This window comes from Neoarius graeffei, chromosome 23 (genome assembly GCF_027579695.1).
Source record: "Neoarius graeffei isolate fNeoGra1 chromosome 23, fNeoGra1.pri, whole genome shotgun sequence".
Taxonomy (NCBI): domain Eukaryota; kingdom Metazoa; phylum Chordata; class Actinopteri; order Siluriformes; family Ariidae; genus Neoarius; species Neoarius graeffei.
Genome location: NC_083591.1, coordinates 54,148,238 through 54,173,934, shown reverse-complemented (window position 1 = coordinate 54,173,934; position 25,697 = coordinate 54,148,238). Strand labels below are relative to the sequence as shown.

The 25,697-nt window shown below is 40.9% G+C and overlaps 1 protein-coding gene across 1 annotated transcript in view; it reads left to right on the top strand.

The window, feature by feature from the left end:
* mkxb (mohawk homeobox b) overlaps nt 1-25,145 on the top strand; it is a 26,222-nt gene extending 1,077 nt beyond the window's left edge. The window contains exons 3-7 of the mRNA XM_060905474.1: nt 3,427-3,574; nt 3,799-3,952; nt 7,763-8,047; nt 24,092-24,125; nt 24,208-25,145. Coding sequence (XP_060761457.1) covers nt 3,427-3,574; nt 3,799-3,952; nt 7,763-8,047; nt 24,092-24,125; nt 24,208-24,397 — 811 coding nt within the window. The 3' untranslated portion in view covers nt 24,398-25,145. The remainder of the gene's footprint in view (nt 1-3,426; nt 3,575-3,798; nt 3,953-7,762; nt 8,048-24,091; nt 24,126-24,207) is intronic.
* Nucleotides 25,146-25,697: the final 552 nt, after the last annotated feature.

Genomic DNA, 25,697 nt, shown 5'->3' with positions numbered 1-25,697 from the left:
TGTGATCCAGTCTCACATGAAACAAACAGGAACAGATTACACACACACACACACACACACACACACACACACACACGTAGTGTATGAATCTTCAACTAGATTTGGATTGAAGTTGAAGACGGTCAGTGCACTTGGCACTTGTGAGTGTGTTTCAGGTGCCTCCATTTCAAATGTTTAGAAAAGTTCTACTCGGAGAAAATGTCTCAACTCTGTTATGATGTTAAAATATGTAAATGTGTTCTAATAGTATTGATTGTGAGATCAGGAGATGCTTTCATGAGCTGGCTGCTCTCGGTTTGTTGTATTGTGAGTACATGGTGTCATCAGTGTGAAAAGAAGTGTGTGTGTGTGTGTATAGAATAGAATGCCTTTATTGTCACCACACAAATGTACAGCAAAATGAAGTTAACCTAACCTGCATGTCTGTGGGGGAAACCGGAGCACCTGGAGGAAACCCACACAGACAACATGCAAACTCCACGCAGAAAGGCCCCCATCGGCCGCTGGGCTCGAACCCAGAACCTTCTCTCTGTGAGGTGATAATGCTAACCACTACACCACCGTGCCACTCGTGTGTGTGTGTGTGTGTGTGTGGAAGAACTGAACAGCTTTTACTCCACACTGACATCTGCTGCTTAAATAAACTTTCCATGAAAGGCTTTAAATGAAAGATTCAAATGATTCATTCATTAATTTGGGATTTCCTTGAATGTTTTCATGTTTTGTGTAATTCTGGATCTAACTGTATCCTATAGGTCAAATATTTACAATCTGATTTGTCTTTTGTTGTGTTCTGCATACAGGAGCACAGAGGATTCAGTTATTTGGACATTTTTGTGATTTTTGGACAAATCTGAAACACACGTTTTGATATGTTTAAGATGTTTATAATGTGGATGCTTGTGTGTGTAAACCTTTCCTTCAGATTCGTTCTGTAAACACACAGTACATATTTTGGACATTTTTAGACTTGAACAGAAGTTCTGATGAAGCTCAGGTCTTAAGTTAGTTGTTGAGATTGAATTTAAATGCCATTTTAATTTGGATGAAGGACGGAACGTATTTTGATTTCAGTACGGAGCTTTGAACAGTCCAGGAAAAGTTTCTTCTTTAATGTGGCTATGAGATCACAAAGTTACAATGCGCACTACTAAATCTTTTGTGCGCTCAGTTTGTAATGGATCTGCTACGGTTTCTGCCCAGGTTACAGACAGAGATTCTTAAAATCGTGGATCTTCCTCTGTACACATGTTGTGTGCATTCGATTATAGACACTGAACCCCTGCAGAAGATCACGCAGCCATCCTCACAGTCCATTAACACCACCGTATTCATCACCGAGTTTACTGCGGTCAGGCTGGGCAGCTTTACTCACAGCCTTCAGAGATTCATTACTAACGACACAGATAGATAGATAGATAGATAGATAGATAGATAGATAGATAGATAGATAGATAGATAGATAGATAAAGAAAGTGACTGAAAGACAGACAAATAGATAGATAGACTGAAAGAAAAAAGATAGATAGAATAACAAACTAATAGATAGATAGAATGACAGAGACAGATAGATAGAATGACTGAAATATAGAGAAAGAAAGACTAAAAGATAGATAGAATAACTGAAAGAAAGTAAGATAGATAGAATGACTGAAAGAGAGACAGATAGAGAAAGAATGACTGACTGATAGATAGATAGATAGATAGATAGATAGATAGATAGATAGATAGATAGATAGATAGATAGATAGAGAATGACTGAAAGATAGAATAACTGAAAGAGATAGATAGAATAACTGAAAGAAAGTAAGATAGATAGAATGACAGACAGACAGACAGACAGACAGACAGACAGATAGATAGATAGATAGATAGATAGATAGATAGATAGATAGAGAAAGAAAGTGACTGAAAGACAGACAAATAGATAGACTGAAAGAAAAAAGATAGATAGAATAACTGAAACTAATAGATAGAATAACTGAAAGTAAGATAGAATGACTGAGAGACAGATAGATAGAATGACTGAAATATAGAGAAAGAAAGACTAAAAGATAGATAGAATAACTGAAAGTTAGATAGATAGATAGATAGATAGATAGATAGATAGATAGATAGATAGATAGATAGATAGATAGATAGATAGATAGATAGAGAAAGAATGACTGAAAGACAGACAAATAGATAGATAGAGAAAGAAAGAATGACTGAAAGACAGACAAATAGATAGATAGACTGAAAGAAAAAAGATAGATAGAATAACTGAAACTAAGATAGATAGACTGAAAGAAAAAAGAGAGAAGATAGAATAACTGAAAGAAAGTAAGAGATAGATAGACTGAAATAGATAGATAGATAGATAGATAGATAGATAGATAGATAGATAGATAGATAGATAGATAGATAGATAGATAGATAGATAGAATAACTGAAAGTAAGATAGATAGATAATTTATTCATCCTGAAGGAACTTGAGGCACCCAGTAGTGTATATGACACACAAATAGAAGGGAAAATAATAATAATAAGCCCGTCCCAGCAGACGGTTGCGAGATGGTGACAGGTTGTCGGCAGCGTGTACGGGGCAGTGGTTCGGTCGGATGTTCTGGTAGAACGGAGTGTAAACAGCAAGAGAAATGTTCTATAGTTATAGCAATAGAAATTAATTATACAAATCCTTAAATATTAAATACCCATAAACAAATCATATAATTTATTTTTAAAAGTTAAAAAGTATAGGAACTAATATAGCCAGTAAAATAAAAAGAAAAAATATATATTATATATATTATATAAAAAACAAGGATGTGAAATATATCTTTCTCAGTAATGCATCCTCATGCCAAAGTACACTTTACTTTCCTAAAAGAATCTCAATCCATAACACAGACTTCTGAAATTAAAGCTCCGTCCGTGACTCACACGTTTTCAGTCTATTAGTTTAACTGAAAAATATGTTTTATAATAAAGAGCTGGGATTTTCAGTAGTTGAACTGAGATGTAACGATAGCAGCAGGTCAACTTATCTATTAAATCAGGCGTTTCTTTCACAGGAGAGCACATATTATCCAAAATATGGGCACAATTTTAATAATCTGAGAACACAAAATAGCAAAATGTGACCTCTATTTAGCACAATGTGGCCTCATTAAACTAAATTGCAAACAAAATTTGAGAAAAATTTTTTTGTTGGTCTTTCCAAAGCTGTGCTGTGCTATTTCAGTAATTCCCCAAATGTCATGTATGCATTTCAGGACTCGAAGAAATCACCTCATGATTAAATAATTATCCTTGGAAAAGATTAGAAAAACTAACCAGAACTTCTTGAGTCAAGACGCACAAGTGTGAATACATAGCTAGTGGAAACTAAGATCTCTCCTTCTCTCTCGCTCTCCTTCTCTGTGTCTGTGTTTTTCCTGTGATGAGTGGAGGGAAGGTGCGGCACAAGCGTCAGGCTCTTCAGGACATGGCCAGGCCGCTCAAACAGTGGTTGTATAAACACAGGGACAACCCGTATCCCACCAAAACCGAGAAGATCCTACTCGCCCTCGGCTCCCACATGACCCTGGTTCAGGTGAGCTCAGAGGAATCCGACCCACGAGACACATTCTGTCCAAATGTCCAAACCATGAACGAGATCTTTCCTAAGACTGAGACACACAGTCTGTTAGAACAAGAGGAATATCTGGTATGGTTTAATGACATGGTTGCTGTAGATGATCTTCAGTGCAGTTTGGAAAAATTTCATTGTAAACTCGAATCATTATAGAAGAAAAGTGAAACTCGGTTCTGTTGCAGGTATCAAACTGGTTTGCTAATGCACGCCGCCGGCTGAAGAACACGGTACGGCAACCCGACCTGAGCTGGGCTCTACGCATCAAACTGTACAACAAATACGTTCAGGGCAACGCAGAGAGGCTCAGCATCAGCAGTGACGACTCGGCTTCTGAAGGTGACCAAAAGAGAGAGGTTTACACTCCCATAGCAACATTTATAAACAACTTTACCAATATAAAAGATTACCAGGACTACAAAAATGCAGAAAAATAGGCTTTACTTATCCAAATGCTCCTGTTGGTTCAAAAGTTAAAGTGCAGAGAACCTCACAGCACAACATGAAGTTCCCTTAAAATATAATATAAATGCCTCAGCTTTCATGTAAGAAAAAAAAAAACTATTAATACTAGTACTGTGTGCAGGCAGTCTCTCCTGAAGACTAAATTAAACAATAATTATAAACTAATAAAATAAATGGCTCAGGCTTCATAGAAGAAAAAAAAAACAATTTGAACAGAATCTCACAGTATGATGCTGAAGCTGCCTAAACAATGGAAAATAAAATACCATTTTGGCAAAAATGTTGGCATCCATTAATTTCTTGTATTAAGTAAAAAAAATAATGTAAAGTGCGCACAGTCCTTCACTGTAAACATAACACACTTTCAGTAACAGAATTTAAGCCTACAGAAACACTGACTCGCACATGCAATGTTGCCAGATACTGCTGACGTTTTCCAGTCCAAAATATGTTCAAAACCCACCGAAATGCACTTAAAACCGCCCAATCTGGCAACACTGCGCGCATGCTGCTTCTCTTGAACGTATACACGGAAGTAAGGCGGAAGGTAGTTTGTCGACGTCACCTCAAGACGACGCCAACGATTGGTCAAATTTGCGGGAAAGTTGCGGTGATTGGATATAATTGCAACACCGCCCTGAATTCGCGGGGATTGGTTGAATTTGCGTTGAAGTTGCAAATCGCAACATCGCGAAATCCTGGAGGGTGTGGTTTTTTGCTTGGCCCAGACTCTGTCTCCTCACTCACTGTAGCTTTAGGTACTAAAAATCGATCCATTTTGTCTCTGGCAAAGGCTAGCTGAAGTTCGCTAAATGTCCGCAATAGTAACTTATTCTGGTTTATGTTTCCTCACATTGCGCCCCCCCTGAAGAACTCTGGCGCCCCCCAGGGGAGGCGCACCCCACACTTTGAAAAGCCCTGTATAAGGCATATCAGGTGAAAATTCAAATTCGATCCAAATTGCATGAAACTGCGCTCATTGAATTTAGAATTGAATGCAGAACTACATACTTTTTATAGAATTAAAAGATGGTTATCCGTTCTTGAGATATTACAAATCAAAGACTGAAGAAACGGCTTAATTGTTAGAAAACTGACGTAATATTCTGTATGAGGGTCACATGGTCCAAAACGGGCCTCATTAACCAATGAGATCAAATGTTTATTCTGAATAACTTTTCTATTTTTCAAGATAATTACATGGAAATTGGCAGCACATAGATGGTTGTATACTGAATACAAAGTTTGAAAATGTAGTCAAAACAAATTATGTAAGTTAGTATTTAATTAGTATTTATTATGCTAATTAGGTAAAAATGTTAAATCGGTATACTCAATTAAAAAAAACTATAAAAGATTATTTCTAATCCCCTCTTTGTGCTCTGTAGGCCTTTGTATTTCTAGGTAGAGCCATAGTGTTTATATGAAATGATATTCACAGCTTCCAAGGCGAACCTCGAAAAAAACTGTCTGATCCACATCCAGTAAACAATTCCCATTAACTGAACTGAAATCGACACTCGCGTTTCTGACTTCTGGTTTTTTAAAATCTCATTACGACCACTAAGATCTCAGTATTTTTCATCAAAACAACTCCAGTTATAGTCTACAATAGTTATTTATTTACATGAATCAGTTTGATTTGAAAAAATAAGTAGGTAAAGCTATGAAAACTCACTTCAAGATCTCCCGTGAATCATAACATCAAAACTAGCAGATGGAAAATGTTGCTGAATCCTTCATCAAAAACAGTGAGAGCGAGAGAACATGCCTATAAAAGTGATCTGATTGATATTCATGAGTAATCCATTGGGAAATCGATCAGAAGAGAGAGAGAGAGAGCCTGAGTGCTTTCCCGTGACTCAAAAAGAAAAGCACTGGCAGCTTCCCGACGTCACGCGAGCAGAGTTTTTACTCTGTTGTACCGACTTCAACCTGCCGTTACTCCCAAAGTACTGAACAGATCTTAACTAGATATATTTCTTTGGAAAGCAGAGATTATAAGCTTTTTAATGAGAGTATTCACGATAGAAAATATTGAAAAGTTAAGCGATGACAGATTTGTAAACATAGATGAGCGTCTGCATGGACGATTTAAAACCACAGCCAGCGAGCGTCTGATATTCCTGTATGTATATATATATATTTTTTCAACTTTTCCAGAGCCCTACTGAAAATCATATTGTATGACGTAGGTCTTCTGAATAAAGATCAAACCTAGCTAATTGAACCTGAACTTGGGATAATACGAAAGCTGTCCCCCAAATTTCATCCAGATCCTTCCACTACGTTTTGAGTTACGTTGGGAACAGACAAAAAGGTCCTGGATCTGCATATATGTCCGGATTTGCACCAAAATCTAATGAATTGTTCCTTGGCCCATGGACCACCTTTCCTCCAAATTCCATCCAAATCCATTCAATATTTTTGAGTTATGTTGGGAACAGACAAACAAACGAAGGTGAAAACATAACCTCATCCAACAAAGTTGGCGGAGATAACGAGTAAATGCGTGAAATCTGCTCATCATGGCTTCTGATTAGTCTAATCATGGACATGGAAGATGATAGAATATAGCCCATGCTTTCACAAGTGTCTCAAAGAGTTTACCCCCACCAATAGACCCTTCATTCATTCATTCCAGGTATTTAGCAGACGCTCTTATCCAGAGCGACATACAACGTACCCAGAGCAGCCTGAGGAGCAGTTGGGGAGTAGGTGCTTCGCCCAAGGGCACTTCAACCATTCCTGCTGCTCCAGGGACTCGAACCAGCAACCTTTTGGGTCCCAAAGCTGCTTTTCTAACCTTTAGGCAATGGCTTCCCCCAGAATGACCTTCAAAGTGTCATGTTACCGTTACTGGAGAGACCTACGACTGTCATAATAGCTTCCAGTATATTTAACACAGTGACAATTTGCCATTCATACAAGCCAAAGGAGCCGGAGCTTCCACACAGTTTAATCTCTGGATGTTACATTACTTACATACATTCTAAAAATAAATATGCGGTATAAGAAATTTTATTTCATAGCCATGAAAATACAGTACTTGTTTCTGATTGGCTGGTAGGTGTGCACCATTGATCAAAAACAATCACTTTATCAGACAACAGTTTAGAAGAGGTTAAATCTAGAACTCTTTGGTTTGTAAACTTGGTAAACCCATAAAGGTTCTGTGTAGAACATTAGAATTGGGTGTTTTGCATTCAAACCAGGTTTCAAGAAAAAAAAAATGCTTACTTACCCAAAGCTCTTAGAATATACCAAGATAGAGCCATATAATTAATCTCTATTGGAACAAAAGTAAAACAGTTCTGGTCTTGAATGGTTCCGGTTCATAAGTAGGCGTGATGCTTTGCATCACAAGCGGGCCTCTTGATTGACTTGAACGGCGCACTGGGTCATTCTGGTCTGCTAAAAAGGGATCAGGTCGCCATCCTCCTTCTAAAAGTCAAACAAAGTGGTCATACATTTGCAGCTCTCTCTCTCTCTTCCTTAACCTTATGAGGAACCTTTCAAGAACCCTATTTCCTATGTAGAAAAAAATATGTACCGGTACGTAAAGATTTAAAAAGAAAATGCCGTTGATTACCAAATGTGAGATGTTCATTGAGCATGCATATTCCATTAGCTGTAATGTGATCATGGATACTAATGGAAGAACATCATCTCTTGTTGTTCCAGATGGTGAGAACCCTCTCCAGATGCAGCCCAGCGAATCCGAGTCCAGCCAGCCCACACACAAGAGCGTGATCCAGGAGAGCCGAGGCCTTGATTACGTCTCCCCGCCAAAGTACAAGAGCAGTTTGCTGAACCGCTACCTCAACGACTCCCTCCGGCACGTCATGGCCTCCAACACTGACTCGCGCAAGAGGAACCACTCGGGCTCCTTCAGCTCCAACGAGTACGAAGACGAGCTGCTGTCTCCCTCATTGTCTGAAACGGAGGCCAACTTCACCTACCGCACAGGTCAGAGCTCAAGCGGGGAAGTGTGAGGACACTTCCTGTAAACTTTGTCCCAGTTACAGAAGTTGAAAATGTTTCGTCTTCAACGTTAGTTGTTTTAAGACGGTTTTTGCTCTGGTGTTTAACTGAGTTTACATAATTTTCACCTTACACAATGTAGGTGTTCATCCATCTTGCTTAAAAGCTTTTCCATAAAACATGCATAAATATACTGAACATGCTGAAGCCAAAGTATAGGATGTGCAGTGATAGGAAAATGTGTAAAAGTCGAGATTTTCTCTAAGGAGATGTTTATTTATCGTTATTATTATGGCACGAGGTACTTCCGGTAAAATCGTGCGCGCTGATTGGTTCCTTGGCAAGCAGTATTTTCCCGTAATGCCCATGGGCAATTATGGACCTTCTTTCCAAGGCGCCGGCTTTCAATGTTGCAAACAAAAATAAAATGACAAAAAAAGATGAATTGGAAATCAAAAAAGGCAGAAACACAAAAGACAAACAAGAGTCACCGAGTTATTCAAGAAATGAGCGACGAAGAGCATTCAGAAACCGCTAACCGCTAACAGAAATTCAATTTTGAAACCACTAGCTGTTTGTTCTACATGCGTGACTCAACTACGTTACAAATATGATGTGACTGAAAGCAGCGTCACGCCTCATTATATATAATCGCCGTCTATTTTAATCTTAGAAATAAAAAAACCCCATGTAATAAACTCCTTATGAACCTCGCTTGCTCGGTTAATAAGTAGTTATTGTTTATGGAAGGAGTCTCCAGTGTCAGCACTTTGTAACAGTAAACTTTAGGTTTTCCACCATGGGAAAGTCTTCAGGACGGAGACCTTTGCACTTTTACAGATTCTCTACAACATAACAAGGTGTCTTGTTAAGACTTTCGATTTCATAAAATCGGTGAAATTTAGTTCCGTCTGAAATGTGGCCATTGTGATGTATGTTTATTTCTGTAATATGTCACAAAATACCAGGCCGTTCTGTTCTGTGGCTGGGAAGTTATTTAATTTGAGGGGATTAAAGCAAATAATGTGCATGAAATCGCTCGCTTCACGCAGTCAAGCAGACAGAGGAAGTCCGTGTGCGCATGCGCAGGTTTCCCTTCTTCTTCTTTTGGGTTTTACGGCAGCTGGCATCCACAGTGTCGCATTACTGCCATCTACAGGTTTACCTTTGAGCGTGCACTGACCGTTCCATCATTCTGTCACTAAACGAACAGCTGATCACACCGAGGTGCTCGCTGAGCGCCGATATTTATCCTGCGTTTCCTTTCCTTCGTATATAACGTAACGTCTTTTCTTCTCGCTTTCTTTCCGTTACTGTAGTCGGTCTTTCACGTTTCATTCGCACACTCACGTCCTCCATTTTTCTCTCCTGTTTCAAATTTGTATCCCACAATGCCTTGCGCGAACAGGGAAAGCCCACCACGGGATGTGATGCATGACGTAGTATCTTGTATCGTGTCATGGTGAAGCAGGAAAAAATAGCAGAGAATTTCGGGCCACGTGGAAGTGAATTCATTAATTGTTCTATTTTTTTTTTAAATAATAAAATTTGAAGTCTGTGATTCGAATTCAGTAGCTTTCGGTCCAGTAAACAAAAAAAATAATTAGGTGTCGGGGAAAATTCTTTTTATGACCTACACTTGAAAAACTGAAAGGCAGTCTAGCTTTAATTATCAACACTGATGCTGGGAATGCCATGGCCTACAGATTAGAGAAGCTGCTTTAGGACCAAAAAGTTGCCGGTTCGATTCCCTAGACAAGCAGGAATGGCCGAAATGCCCTTCAGCATGGCACCTAACCCCCAACTGCTCCCTAGGCTGCTCTGGGTACGCTGTACGTCACTCTGGATAAGAGCTTCTGCTAAATGCCTGTAATATCAACTGCTGCTGGAATACTTTACTCACATTAACAGCTGCAGTCTTTAAAAAAGTAAAATAAAATAACAATGATCTGAAGTCCTATAATGACTATCTCCAGGATGGCTTGCTAATTCAGATGGTATTTGTGCCATAATTGGACTTTTTTAGGATGGAAACTTCTCTGACTCAGTGGTTCAGTGGTGTCGTCGCTTATAGGAACACCTGCTAACATCTTGGGACGGAGAACGTTTCTGTCAGGCCAGAGTCGTAGGGCTTTAATTCACCGTTTGCATAATTTCCACCACAGCCCTTTTTTTTTTTTTAAATCATGAATGTTCTATTGCTCTGTTGGTTTTGTCTCTTTGCCATTATGGAACAGTTCTGGACAATTAAGGAATGTTCTCCGTTTTGGAACTTGTAATTTAAGAAAGTTATTTGTGTGGCTTGCGTCCGAGCCAAACAAGGTATCCAACCGCAAAGCGTCGACACTTCACATTTTTCTAATGGGGCGTAAGAGCAGCAGCGGTTATCTTCCTGATCTTATCACGTCTTACATGCAGAAATTCAGTTTTGAAGCCGGAGATCGGGTTAGTGAAGGACGTGGCATAGGCATGATGAGAATTCTTCTCCAAGGTCAGCTTTGGTCAGCTTTCTGAAAATAACCGAGACGTCTGTGGTCATGAGATTTACAGTGACAAAGCATAAATGGTCATTTGATGTAAATGCTTGTGTGTAAGAAGAGAGATTTGTTTTTCGGGTCAAAAAAGGAGAATACGAATGAGGCTGAGTGTGATAGAATTCACGTTTGTTTGCAGTGTGTACGTGTCTGCGTTTTAACGCACAGCTCCGAAATCTTTCTTGCTCCACATATCCGAAAGTCGGCCTGATTCCCGAGCAAGGCTTTCAGAAAAATTTGAAGTCCACTTGACGCTTTCCTGCTATGACATTTCTTTCTGTGCTCTGCCTTATTTCTTTCTTCAGCTATCCAAATCTATCAATTTTACAGCACCCGATTTCAGTACTTTTCCACATTCGGCCGCGTGCCAAGGCTGTTTTCAGTCAAACTGACAGGCCGCCCGGTGCAGCCCGAAAAAAGCCGAAAACAGAACAGAAAAATCCTATTATCCACCAGAAAGATCGTATTAAACATATAGAACAAGCCGGAGAGGGGGAAAAAAAATCCTGCTAAACAGTTTAGCGTGTCTCTCTGGCAGTTCTGGAGAGCTGGCGCGCGTCTGGACGTTGCTGCTAAACCCGCTGCCATTTCATCACACAGCGACGTGAATGGAAACATTCTCATCAAACCAGAGTGGAATTATAGAGAAACATCAGAGGCATAAAAAAATTCATTTCACGCTGTTTCCTCCATGAGGATTCACCACTGCGGAGCGAGGAGTCGCACCACAGGGACATGGACGGCTTCTGCGTCTGCGGTATTTCAGCGTCTCGAGGCCTCACGTGTGGGCTCGGGCTTTACATTATATACAGTTTTATACTTTTACGGGCAAAAGTTAGAAATTAGCTCTAATAATGATTTAATAAACCTGACAGGAGAGGCATCTGAATAATTTTTGCAAAGATTGGAGCTTGGAAGTGACAGTCAAAATAAACATAAGATTTTTTTGTTTCTAGACACAACAGACAGCAAAGAAAAAAAAAAACAAGAAGTGTGACTAAATGCTTTCAGTTCTCAATACGGTGTATAACTTTCACAGGAAAAAAAAATCATTGGCTAGAGCTTTTTTTTGAGCCTCAAGCAAACCAAGCACTAGTACTAGTACTGGCTATATTCAGCTAACTAGCCTGGGGTGGGTTTCCCAAAAACCTCTTAACGCTAAGAGCATCTTAACTAGGAGAGATAGCATTCGTTGTGCCGCTCGCGCTACCATTTAACGATGAACTTTGTGCTACGATGCTTTTGGGAAACTCAGGCCTGACTAGTTTGTAGCCCAGACACCCAGATTCTGTAAGCAGGTTCTGTATTTGGGCTATTAGATTCAACAATTTAAAAATACTCCTTGTTCATTTTGACATTCGCAAAATAGTTTGGTGTGAAGCTACGTTTAAACTTATCAAAGCTAATCTCATGCTATAAGGAACAGTCTTCATATCATGAGAAAATAACTTCGTAAGTAAATACCTTTGTAATACATTTCACTAGCTAACTAGTTCACGATTATATCATAGCTAGCATTTTTTTTTCTAGGCAACCGGATAGCACAATGCTGTAGCTTTTACTTCTCGCAAAATCAACGACAAATTTTTCATTAAATTTTTCATGTGAAGGTACGTTTAAACTTGACATGATTAACGGTGGTGCGAAAATTCAGTACAGTAACTACAGCGAGTAAAACAACGAAAACACATTTATCATAACTAATCTCATGCTAGAAGGAACAGTTGAAAAATTTGTCGTTTAAATTTGTTGAAAAATGTATCGTCTCATATCATAAGAAAATAACTTCGTAAGTAAATACCTTTGTAATACATTTCACTAGTTAACTAGTTCACGATATCATAGCTAGCATTGTTTTTTTTCCTAGGCAACCGGATAGCACAATGCTGTAGCTTTAACTTCTCTCAAAATCAGCGACAAATTTTTCATCAAATTTTTCGTGTGAAGCTACGTTCAAACTTGACGTGATTAATGGTGGTGCGAAAATTCAGTACAGTAACTACAGCAAGTAAAACAACGAAAACATTTATCATAGCTAATCTCATGCTGGAAGGAACAGTCTTCATATCATGAGAAAATAACCTCGTAAGTAAATACCTTTGTAATACATTTCACTAGCTAACTAGTTCACGATTATATCATAGCTAGCATTGGTTTTTTTCTAGGCAACCGGATAGCACAATGCTGTAGCTTTAACTTCTCTCAAAATCAGCAACAAATTTTTCATAAAATTTTTCGTGTGAAGCTACGTTCAAACTTGACATGATTAACGGTGGTCCGAAAATTCAGTACAGTAACTACAGCGAGCAAAACAATGAAAACACATTTATCATAACTAATCTCATGCTAGAAGGAACAGTTGAAAAATTTGTCGTTTAAATTTGTTGAAAAATTTATCGTCTCATATCATAAGAAAATAACTTCGTAAGTAAATACCTTTGTAATACATTTCACTAGCTAACTAGTTCACGATATCATAGCTAGCATTGTTTTTTTTTCCTAGGCAACCGGATAGCACAATGCTGTAGCTTTTACTTCTCTCAAAATCAGCGACAAATTTTTCATCAAATTTTTCGTGTGAAGCTACGTTCAAACTTGACGTGATTAACGGTGGTGCGAAAATTCAGTACAGTAACTACAGCAAGTAAAACAACGAAAACACATTTATCATAGCTAATCTCATGCTGGAAGGAACGGTCTTCATATCATGAGAAAATAACTTCGTAAGTAAATACCTTTGTAATACATTTCACTAGCTAACTAGTTCACGATTATATCATAGCTAGCATTGTTTTTTTTTTTCTAGGCAACCGGATAGCACAATGCTGTAGCTTTAACTTCTCTCAAAATCAGCGACAAATTTTTCATCAAATTTTTCGTGTGAAGCTACGTTCAAACTTGACGTGATTAACGGTGGTGCGAAAATTCAGTACAGTAACTACAGCGAGCAAAACAACGAAAACACATTTATCATAACTAATCTCATGCTAGAAGGAACAGTTGAAAAATTTGTCGTTGAAATTTGTTGAAAAATTTGTCGTCTCATATCATAAGAAAATAACTTCGTAAGTAAATAACTTTGTAATACACTTCACTAGCTACCTAGTTCACGATTTATATCATAGCTAGCATTGTTTTTTTTTCTAGGCAACCGGATAGCACAATGCTGTAGCTTTTACTTCTCTCAAAATCAACGACACATTTTTCCCGACGTTCATTGTCCTCCATGATTATTTTTCTTGCTCCTACCACAAGCTGCAACCTGATTGGTCGGAAGGTTTAAAAAAAAAAAGTGCTTGATGTCACTTGGTGCTTTTCCGAAAGTTCAGAAGCCGCACTGTGATCAAGAAGAAACAGCCAATGGCAGTGGGTTTAAAAGAGACGGCTTCAAGTGTGTGCTGGAAGTCGACGGGGGAAAAAAACAGCAGCAGCTACCAGATTCTGGCCACTTTATTAGGAACACCCACACCTGCTGTTTTATTTTACTGTATGCCGTTCTCCAATCAGCCGATCCCTTGACAGCAGCACAGTGCATACAATCATGCAGATACAAATCAAGAGCTTCAGTTAATGTTCACAATGTTCAAACATCAGAACGGGAAAAATTGTGATCTCTGTGACTTTGGTCCGAAAATGGTGCAAAAAAAAAAAAACATCGAACGAGTGGGCGACAGTTCTGTGGGTGGAAACAAACGTCTTGTTGATAAGAGAGGTCAGAAGGAAATGACCAGGAAGGATATAGTAACTCGTATCATCACTCTTTACAACCGTGCTGAGCAGAAAAGCATCTCAGCATGCAACAGCAGAAGAACACGTTGGGTTCCAGTCCTGCAGCCAAGAACAGCGATCTTAGAATCAAGAACAGGTTCCGATTAAAGTGTATATGGCGTATACACCGAGCCTCATGTTTAGAGACTGAGGAATACTGGACTGGAGGACTGGAATATATTGGATTATCGTCAGCAGGAAGTTAATTAACTCCTGAGTAATTCCACACATTCAGGAAAAAGCTGCTGCAATCCGAGGACCTGGATCTTCACTGGAAAGTTACTTCAGCCCAGATTCATAAAGTGCTCTGGTCAATATTTTTACACCATTACTGCAGGTTCGAAGCTGTATCTGGCTCTGATCTGTATCAGAATAATGAGAATAACAAAATGGGTTGAGGGTGAACTTACAAAGGTTTGACGTCCCACAGAGGCAACAGTAGGAGGCAATAAACCTCGACTCAGATGTTGATTTAAAGCAGCGGAGTGTGAAAACGTGGCACAGGCTAAGTTTTGGTTATTCGCTATGTGTGCAATTTGTAAGTCATCTTTGTGTTTCAGTTGGAATTCCATCAGGTCAGCTCGGTCACATGACGTTCATTAAAAAAATTTTTTCCTCCTGAGCACAACCTGACTTTGGCATCTGGGATCCGTCATTGATTACAACACCGCCTATTAAATATGATTACGAGAGTATGCGATTGATTACGTTTAAATTAAAAAGTAGACTTTCTTCACCCTCAGAGCTTCAATCAAACCTGAGAGCCTGAAGAAAGAAACGTTCGGTAGCGCACAGGAATTAGGGTCAAATGATTTATTAATGCTTTAAAGTAGCTTTTGGCGCAGGTGCTGTTTTAAGAAATCCGAGCTGGAGATGTTACAGGCGAAGCCGAGTGAAAAAAAAAATTAAAAAAAAAAAATTGTGTGCTAGAGGTCGCAGTCCAATTTTCCCTCTCACGTCTCCCTTGTGAGAGATTTTTTCCTCCCTGATCTGGCTGCTTTCAGCAGAATAATGAAGTAGTTCCACTATTACAAGATAAGCAGATACTTTACAAAAGGCCACATGAGCGTGAGTCAAAAATGTTAAAAATGTGTCTGAGTGCAAAATAAACATCTGCAATATACAGCTCTGGTATCCCATCCGAGAGATTCTCAGCTCCAGTCGTGGAGGTCTTCTGTCCTGCAGAGGTTTAGGTTCTGCTTACCGGAAAAACACCTGATCCTAACGTCGGATGGTTTGAGAATTAACTGGTTAGGGTGACCGGACCAGGAAAAATCATGAAATTCGAAAAAGATGCAACGTGTACAGTACAGGTGTAGCGGTCTAGGGAAACCCGATCAGATCCCAGGGTGGCTGAATTCTCAGAAACGACTGAAAAAAAGGAAACATGGAAATGTTTTTATTTAAGCTACGTTCATAAAGCCTGCGAGGTGGCCTAGTGGTTAGCGTGTCCACCTCTCAACCGGGAGATCATGAGTTCTACTCACAGTCCGGTCATACAAAAGTCTGTCATAAAAATAGTACCTACTGCTGTCTGGCAAGGCACGCTGCAATACAGATGTGAGTGGGGAGTCAAACTCTTGCAAAGAACCAGCCCCCTAGCTGTATAGGCGAGAGGCCGAGGGCTATTGAAGCGGAGATTGGTGCTGCCCAACGCGCCTTAAAGGCCTGGGTAGTACTGGGACAGGAGACTGCCTGGGAAGACCAGGCACGGGAGGGATTTTGACTTTTTGACGTTCGTAAAGAGCCAAAGTGATCACGCTGATGATAACTGTTGGTCCTTTGCCAACGTCAAAGATGTCCAGAACCTCGCTAGCTACCATACATGCGATTTCTTTGTGATCTCATGACGCCAAAACAGACATAACCCTAATCGATTCATTTTACAATCAGCGGCCGTGAAAATATCCGCGATGCTCTTACACCATCGTGTCATCATCAAAACAAAGAAGAGCATGTTTAAATGACCTAATGAAAAGACGTCTATAAGATATTTAGCCAAAGAAAATGAGACAGACTGATTTGGACGATGCTGCTAATCAAATTTATTTCATTAATTCATTTTTGTTCAATTTGTAGATTAGGTTATAAACGTACAAGTAGGCACAGCATCTCGGGCAAATTGGAATTTAACCTTTAAACGCGGTTTTGACTTTTAGGAATAACCAAATTTAAAATGCTCGAACTTTTCTAGAATGCTCAAAACATATTTCAGGTTAGGAATGCGTGGGATTGTTTTTAGAACGATACAGTACACCCTCAGAAAACTACGTCCATTATTGTATCTTTAAGGCTTGTCACTCAGTGCGTTTACATGCACATCCAAATCGAGCTACTGTCGGTAATCGAGCTAAGGGTCCCAGCAGGGGTGCCGGAGAAATCCAATCCTACATGCACACAAGGAAATTGAGCTATTGTGTGAGGTACATTGTGCACCCGAGCCACAGGTGGCGCTACACGTCCCATCGTGTTGGTACACTTCCGGTTGTTGTCATGAAGAAGAGCTATTCAAGAGTGTAAACAAAGTTATCAGTTCCGTGTTCACAAGAAGAACAACGACAAGGACAGCAACATCGATATATATCTCATCTCATTATCTCTAGCCGCTTTATCCTTCTACAGGGTCGCAGGCAAGCTGGAGCCTATCCCAGCTGACTACGGGCGAAAGGCGGGGTACACCCTGGACAAGTCGCCAGGTCATCACAGGGCTGACACATAGACACAGACAACCATTCACACTCACATTCACACCTACGCTCAATTTAGAGTCACCAGTTAACCTAACCTGCATGTCTTTGGACTGTGGGGGAAACCGGAGCACCCGGAGGAAACCCACGCGGACACGGGGAGAACATGCAAACTCCGCACAGAAAGGCCCTCGCCGGCCACGGGGCTCGAACCCGGACCTTCTTGCTGTGAGGCGACAGCGCTAACCACTACACCACCGTGCCGCCATATATATATATATATATATATATATATATATATATATATATATATATATATATATATATATATATTTTCAACTCCTTAAGCTGAATGAGCATGAACTCTATCTCCTCATTGCTCCAGAAGTGCACGTTTCTACTACTGTTGTCATGCCGACCGAGGCTGTTGTGTTTCCCGCTTGTGGTCTCGTCACTCGTCACTTCCGGAAGGGGCAGTGCTGAAGTAAGTAGCTCGACTACGTAGCTTGATAGGGTTTACATGCACTAAGTAGCTCGGCTACAATCGCATAATCTAGGTCGCGTAGCTCGATTACGAGAAATCCAGTTCGGTTCGATTTCAGCCGAGCTAAGGTGTTTCCATGGCATTTAGAATTTCGATTTCAGTCGAGCTACGGTTTTTCCAGGTTGCTATACATATAAGTAGTTCAGAACACCCAAAAGTTGGCTACTTGTGCGTTGGAAGTATCCAGAGCTGATACATACGTTTTGTTTCGTCAGAGGTTCTTAGAACATGGTAGCCCCTTTTCCACCAGCAGGGGAACGGGCTCCTTTCTGGTTCATGCACCAAATTTTGAATCCTTCAGAGCATTTCGATTAAAAATAAATTGGTGAGGGACCTCAAAAGTTGGCTCCTAGCCAGAACCACAATATAGCTGTGATGACATGAGTGGGTGTGTCATTAGTTTGGAGAGGGAGCAATGGAGGAAGCCATGACCTAATGGTTAGGGAAGCAGCTTTGGGACCAAAAGGTTGCTGGTTTGATTCCCTGGACCAGCAGGAATGACTGCCCTTGAGCAAGGCGCCTAACCCCCAACTGCTCCCCATATGTACGTGTTGTACGTCGCTCTGGATAAAAGCGTCTGCTAAATGCCTGTAATGTAATGCAATGCAATGGAAAAGGAAACATCTTCAGAAAAAACTGAAACAAAAATGAAAACAAATATCAGCAATGACAGAACCAAAGCTCAGAGGTAACCAATCAATGTCCACCACCTTGCGACTACTGTTTACTCCCATTGTTCGTTCATGGTGCATCCTTGATTCCAGTGGTTCTGCTCAAACCTGGTGAAAATATGGACCGAGGTTCAAAAAACTCCTGAAAGGACCCGATTCAAGAACCCGTTCCCTGTTGGTCGAAAAGCAGTATTTATGTCCTGCGCAAGATGATGGCTTCAGGAACCAGTAGCGTCGGTGTGGAAACCAATCCTAGGTTATCCCCACAGGAACGGAGATACAGGAATGATGGAGAATAGATATGCACTGCACGAAAAACAAATCTTGAACTCTCACTCAGCTCAGTGGAAACAGTGCTACCTGTAACTCCTGCAGATCTGCGTGAAGTCTCTGGAATAAATCCTCCGTGTGTTTCTCCCGAGGAGAACGTCCAGCTCCAGGTCCAGGTCGAGTTCTGCTGGATCCATTCATTCGTAGGCGAAGTCTTCTGTAACAAACGAGGCACTGTGGATCCAAGCACAAAGTGAGATTTATTAAAGCGCATGTCAAAAAAAAAAAAAAGAGTAACTTTCAAGAAAGCACCAAAACAGGTGTGGTGGTGGTGGTGTAGAGCGTCATCTGTAGCCCTGAGATCCAACACAAGGAACGAGAAACGAGAGAATGTTCATCGTTGAAAATTGGATTGGCAATTTTGGAAGCTCTGTTAATTTTTCTTCTTTTTTTTTTTCAGTACAAGGCTGAAGAGTGGTCTGTGAGAACAGTGTTAGGAGAATCAGAGAAACACACACATTGGAGGAGGAAAAAAAAAAAGAAGTAAAATAGCTTAAATGATGCAAATGAGCTGTGGAGCGGTGGAACAGAGTGCCCGTCTGTGTTCCTGACACAGCGCAGATATGCTTTTTCCATCTCGACATATAATTGCATTTGTTTTGGCCCGAGTGCCCGAGTACGGTCAAACAGCCCACGGCTATTCGCCTGTAACTCTCCGCAGATGCACGTCTTCTCGCCAACACGCACATGCCTTTAGACATTTCGATTTACACGCAAGCGAGGTAACAATGCCAACATGAGCTCAGACAGACACAACACGACGGCACGGGAAGTTAGCAGGACAGACAATGCCTTCAATCTGTGTTTGCTTTAGATTGGCTTTCTGTGCTTTCACTTGTAAGTAATTTAATCCATTTAATCTGTTTTTTTTTTATTTTTATCATCTTGTATTTATTGCCAAGGCAAAATATTGAGACTGCAGCACAATGAGAGAAGACTCGCTGTCCAAAACATTTTCTGATTTTTGTTTTCAACAAAAGTGGACAAGTGTTCCAAAACTTAACGAGCGTCTGGAGTCCTCCAGGAAAAAAAAAAAAAAAAGATTCCGTTCTATTTTGTTACGCTTTTATGTCAGGATTTTATTTCCCTCGTAGATCACAGCGCTGTTGAATTTTCGATTCTGATTGGTCGGATAGTCATGATCCAAATCGCAGGTTTATATACACGCACTGATCAGCCATAAAATAAAAAAAATAGCCTCAACGAGGCTGTAGCTCATCCCGGCACGCACTGCTGTTGTGTGCGAGTTTGAAATCCATATGAGCCCTGTGTAGCCGCATCCATAGCAGGTGGCGCCACCTGGTGAACAACTCTTGTTGGAATATGTCTTTAGAGTCTTCTGGGTGAGTTTCAGCGAAAACATCCTAGCAGTTTACGAACAGTAGCGTTTAATGTGACGAGTCACCCAAAATTTTTAAACGCCCATAAAATTAAATATGACGGGTGGCGCCATCGTCTCAACAACTTTTATACACACCAGGCTGGGGAACATTCCATATGAGTTTGATCAAAATCTGATCACTCCTGTAGGAGGAGTAGCGATTTTTGTGAAATTGTACGTGACCCCTCTGTAGCCTCGTCCATGGTAGGTGGCGCCACCTGGTGAACAACTCTTGTTGGAATATGTCTTTAGAGTCTTCTGGGTGAGTTTCAGCGAAAACATCCTAGCAGTTTACAAACAGTAGCGTTTAATGTGACGAGTCACTCAAAAATTTCAGACGCCCATAAAATTAAATATGACAGGTGGCGCCATCGTCTCAACAACTTTTATACACACCAGCCTGGGGAACATTCCATACGAGTTTGATCAAAATCTGATCACTCCTGTAGGAGGAGTAGCGATTTTTATGAAATTGTACGTGACCCCTCTGTAGCCTCGTCCATGGTAGGTGGCGCCACCTGGTGAACAACTCTTGTTGGAATATGTCTTTAGAGTCTTCTGGGTGAGTTTCAGCGAAAACATCCTAGCAATTTACGAACAGTAGCGTTTAATGCGACGAGTCACTCAAAAATTTCAGACGCCCATAAAATCATAAATATGACAGGTGGTGCTACCATCGTGACAACTTTTATGCACACCCATCTGGGGAACATTGTCTGTGAGTTTGAGCGAAATCTGATCAATCCTGTAGGAGGAGGAGCAATTTTTGTAAATTGTGAACGGACGACGACGATGGATGACGTGTGATCGCATAAGCTCATCCGGCCTAGCCTATGGCTGGATGAGTTAAAAACAGGCAAGCGTTAGGATCTGAGCGACTTTGACAAGGGCCAAATTGTGATGGCGAGATGACCGAGTCTGAACGTCTCTAAAATATTGGCACATCTTGTGGGGTGTTTCCGGTATGCAGTGGTTAGTGCCTACCAAAAGTGGTCCAAGGATTTGAAGGACAACCAGTGAACCGGCAACAGGGTCATGGGGCACGAAGGCTCATTGATTCATATCATATGGAGCATGAAGGCTAGCCCATATGGTCCAATCTAGAAGAACAGAAGAGCTACTGTAGCACAAACTGCTGAAAAAGTTAATGCTGGCTAAAGCAGGAGGGTGTCGGCGTTAACTTTTTCAGCAGTTTGTGCTACAGAAGCTCTTCTGTTCTTCTGGATTGGACCATATGGGCTAGCCTTCGTGCCCCATGACCCTGTCGCCAGTTCACTGGTTGTCCTTTGAATCCTTGGACCACTTTTGGTAGGTACTAACCACTGCATGTGCCTTTTTTTTTTTTTTAAAGAGATGCTCAGATCCAGTCATCTCGCCATCACAATTTATCCCTTCTCAAAGTCAGATTCTTACAGTTGCCCATTTTTCCTGCTTCCAACACATCAACTTCAAGCTCATACACAAGGTGAAGCTTTCTGTCATGACGTATCTGTATCTTTAGATATTTTCCAACACGGCAACGTGTTCACAATTTCTGCGATTTCTTGCTGACGTGACAAGTTACGAATTTAATTTCAATTCAAACATAAAATAAGAGAGGCCGGTGAAGAAACGTCTGTTGTAAATGTATAAATTGTTCCATAACGTTAAACGCAACTACTCTATAAATGGATAAAAAGTACATGCTGTTCATTAATAAATGAGAGAATTTTAGTGTATAAACCATAGAAAGATAGTAAAATACTTCAGGACATGCCGTTATTGAAAAAATAATCAGTGATGTGGTGGGAATAGTAACTCCGCTTCATAGTGCGGAACCATATTGTTGATTATATGCAAATATGTTTTTGACCATCATAAGAAAGTAAGACTTGTATCTATGATATGTATACTTAAAGGAGAACTGACGGCAAATTTTTTATCATCAAAACTCTCTCATTTTATTAAATATCGGAATGCATTTCTGATCGCTATTTTGTCGCTGCTATAGCAAGTTCTGAGTGTTTGAAATATGCTCTGTAATATATCAGTCCATATGTCGAAGTAACGGCTGTAAACAAGATTCGTTGAGACCTGTGCGAGACATCGTCGGACGGAAGTAAAACGTACAGCGGAAATCAAAGCGACCGACATCTGCCAACGTTGTCAAAAGACGCGCGCGGCCTCTTTCGAATGCTGACGTAATCAAGCCGGAAGTTTTGTTTGTTTCGATATCAATCAGGAAAGTTTGAAAAAAGTAGGCAGTAATCGTCATTTAAACTCGTTTTTGTGCAATACTTCGTTTGGAAAACAGTTTTCAAAATGGCGGCGCTGACACCTGGCTGACGCTTCACGTTTCAAAGTCTCGCACAAGTCTCATGAAGATCGCACGGATAAGCGACGCCTGCCGTGGACCAAAAGAACTAAATTCAACACGGCTAAAAACCGAATAGGCCGATAAGTATAATATTTAATTGCAATTAGTTGTGAATACGGGGCGGCACGGTGGTGTAGTGGTTAGCGCTGTTGCCTCACAGCAAGAAGGTCCGAGCCCCGTGGCCGGCGAGGGCCTTTCTGTGCGGAGTTTGCATGTTCTCCCCGTGTCCGCGTGGGTTTCCTCCGGGTGCTCCGGTTTCCCCCACAGTCCAAAGACATGCAGGTTAGGTTAACTGGTGACTCTAAATTGACCGTAGGTGTGAATGTGAGTGTGAATGGTTGTCTGGGTCTATGTGTCAGCCCTGTGATGACCTAGTCTGGCTAACGCGACTGCAAAGCTCTACGAGCTATTGGTTTGGCCAAGATATTAAGCCCAACCGTTTCCCAGAGCCCGTGGTTGACCCGCCTCCCTGAAATGCCTCAGTTTGCTACTGGTCGAAGCCAGAAAAGGCTGTGACGAAGCTTAAACCAATCACATCACTCTTTCCTCTGACGTATGCGACGCGACGGGGCTAACTGGTAGATTAAACTCTTACCGAAGCCGGTCGGGAGCAAGGCGAAAACGTCCTTCCTTTCAATAAATACCTCCAGGGCTGCTCTTCGCTCCGTTTTCAATGAGAACTTCCCGTTGAATGCTTTCAATACAGCATCTATGCGTAATAGATGCGGAAGCGTGAATGAAGCGCTTCCGGCATAGATTCTGTAAACAATCTATGGCTTCCGGTCGCAGTTCTACTACATCAGTGCCTTGAACACGCCTCTACCCAGGGCCGTTGGAGATGCTCAAAGTTGATTGGTTCCCGATTTTTCGGGAGCTTAGAAGAGCTGTAGATAGCTTGCCTGGCCAGACTAAGCTCGCAACAGGCCCTCGTGTTGCGTCACGCTTAGGATGGGCGGGCCCAGGCTAGTGATGACCTGGCGACTTGTCCAGGGTGAACCCCGCCTTTCGCCCGTAGTCAGCTGGGATAGGCTCCAGCTTGCCTGCGACCCTGTACAGGATAAAGCGGCTACAGATAATGGATGAATGGATGGATAGTTGCCAATACGAGTCACGATATAAGGTTACTAAAACTGAAAACATAATTGAATAACACGTTAATTAAGAAATAAAGCAAGTTTAAAAATGACTTCAGTTCTCCTTTAATCCACTCACCGGCCACTTTAATAGGAACTTGTTGTTGATGCTAAGATTCCTGTTCTTGGCTGCAGGACTGGAACCCAGTGCGTTCTTTCTCCTGTTACATGCGGAGATGCTTTTCTGCTCACCACGGTTGTAAAGAGTTACTTTGAGTTACTATATCCTTCCTGGCAAAAAAAAAAAGTTCGAACCAGTCTGTCCAAAGGCATTTATTTCCACCCACAGAATTGTCCCTCGATGTTTTTCACACCATTCTGTCCCTGTAAACTCGAGAGACTGTTGTGCGTGAAAACCCCAGGAGATCAGGAGCAGTTTCTGAAATACTCAAACCAGTCCATCTGGCTCAAACCAACACCCATGCTACAGTGAAAGAAAGTCAGACTTCACTGTGAGATCACAGTTTTTCCCGTTCTGATGTTCGAACATTGTGAACATTAACCGACGCTCTTGATTTGTATCTGCTGTATCTGATTTGATGCATCGTGCTGCTGTCAAGGGATCAGCTGATGAAATAAGTAAACTGAAGGTTTTTTTTTTTTTTTTTTTTTAATTCCCTCCTAGAATCCACGGACTGTGGCTCTCAGTTCCATGATGGGTAAGTCACACTTTATATCTTGTAATTCCCTTGTGATCAAAAACACATCATCAGTCATTGATCCCTAACGATCTCCTTTCAGGTGCAACCGTAAAGGAGGCGTACGAGGAAAAAGCGCAACGTACTGGAACGAGCTGCATGCTGCAATGGCATTGACTAACCTGGCTCAGAGCGAGGAGGCCACGCCCGCAGGCACCACCAGCTGCATCATCCAGAAATCCTCGCACATAGCAGAGATAAAAACTGTCAAAGTGCCGATCGCGTCTCCTTAATAACAGTGAGCCTGAGGCGTGAGGCGGAGACGGCAAGAGACTCCTTCAAGGCTTCAACGTGGACGTCTAATCATGTTAGTTTTGGAAACGATCGATGGCAGTGTTTTATAAGGACATGATTTGGATATTTCACCGACGTGCCTGATTACGACTGATGACATCCAGATTGGACACCAACAGGAAGCGATGTCTCATGGATCGGAGTTTGGTTTGGACTGTTAAATTAAAGCCACCGAATTTCTCATTTTAAATCATATCCCGATGTCCATTTGTTTTTTTTTTAAATATTATTTTCATTCTGACAGGTTTCTCGATCCTCAGACCGTCCTGGTTGAAATGTAATATATTCATATCCATGTTTACCACTTTTCTAAGTTAAAGTGTAATGTTTACTGAGGCAGGATTATTGTCCAACGATTATTGCTCAACAGTTGTTTCTCATTATTTTTTTATTATATAGGTACAGCCATACTAATGTTGCCTTGTGTATCGAATGATTGATGAGCCCCCGGGGAAATAATGGCCAGGTTATATCACCCCACCCCATTACACACCACATTTATGAAAATCTTTTCTTGAACTCTCGCTGACCCATCTGTGAGTAATCAGCTTTCTGCGGATCACGGACTCTGACTCAGATCATCGTCACTCACGGAGTCCTGACCAGATTCGCCGGTTTCAAAATATTATCTCGGAAATTTTTCCCTCTTTGCAGCATTTCCCATTTCAATAAAATCAAATGACCTGAGTCTGTTTGTCTTTCGTCGTGTAAAAATGTCCAGGATGACGGGCCTTTTCAGCGAACGCACCCCAGTTTTTCAGAAGAAGCAAATCCTCTTATACAGTGCTGTACAAAAGTCTTAGGCACATGTAAAGGAATGCTGTCGACCAAAAATGGCTTAAAAATAATGAAATGAAACGTTTCAACATTAAAAAAAATAATAAATTGAGTAATCAGTGAGCCATAAGAAATGAAACAAAGTCAATGTTTGGTGTAAGACGACCGTTTGCTTTAAAAAAAAAAAAATAGTCTGAGGTCCAGTGAGTGCAGTTTTATACGGAAATGAGCTGTAGGTTTTACTGAACATCTTCCAGAACCAGCCACGGTTCTTCTGGACGCTTTGACTGTCACACTCACGTCTTCATTTTGCACCAAAACCCAGCAGCCTTCATTATGTTTTCTTTGTTAATCTGAAAAGTGTTTCTTATGGAATGGAACATGCCGCTCAGATCTCAGATACAAACTTTTTTTTTCCGTAACATTTAATTTTGTACTGGAAAAGACCCCCGAATGTTTGGA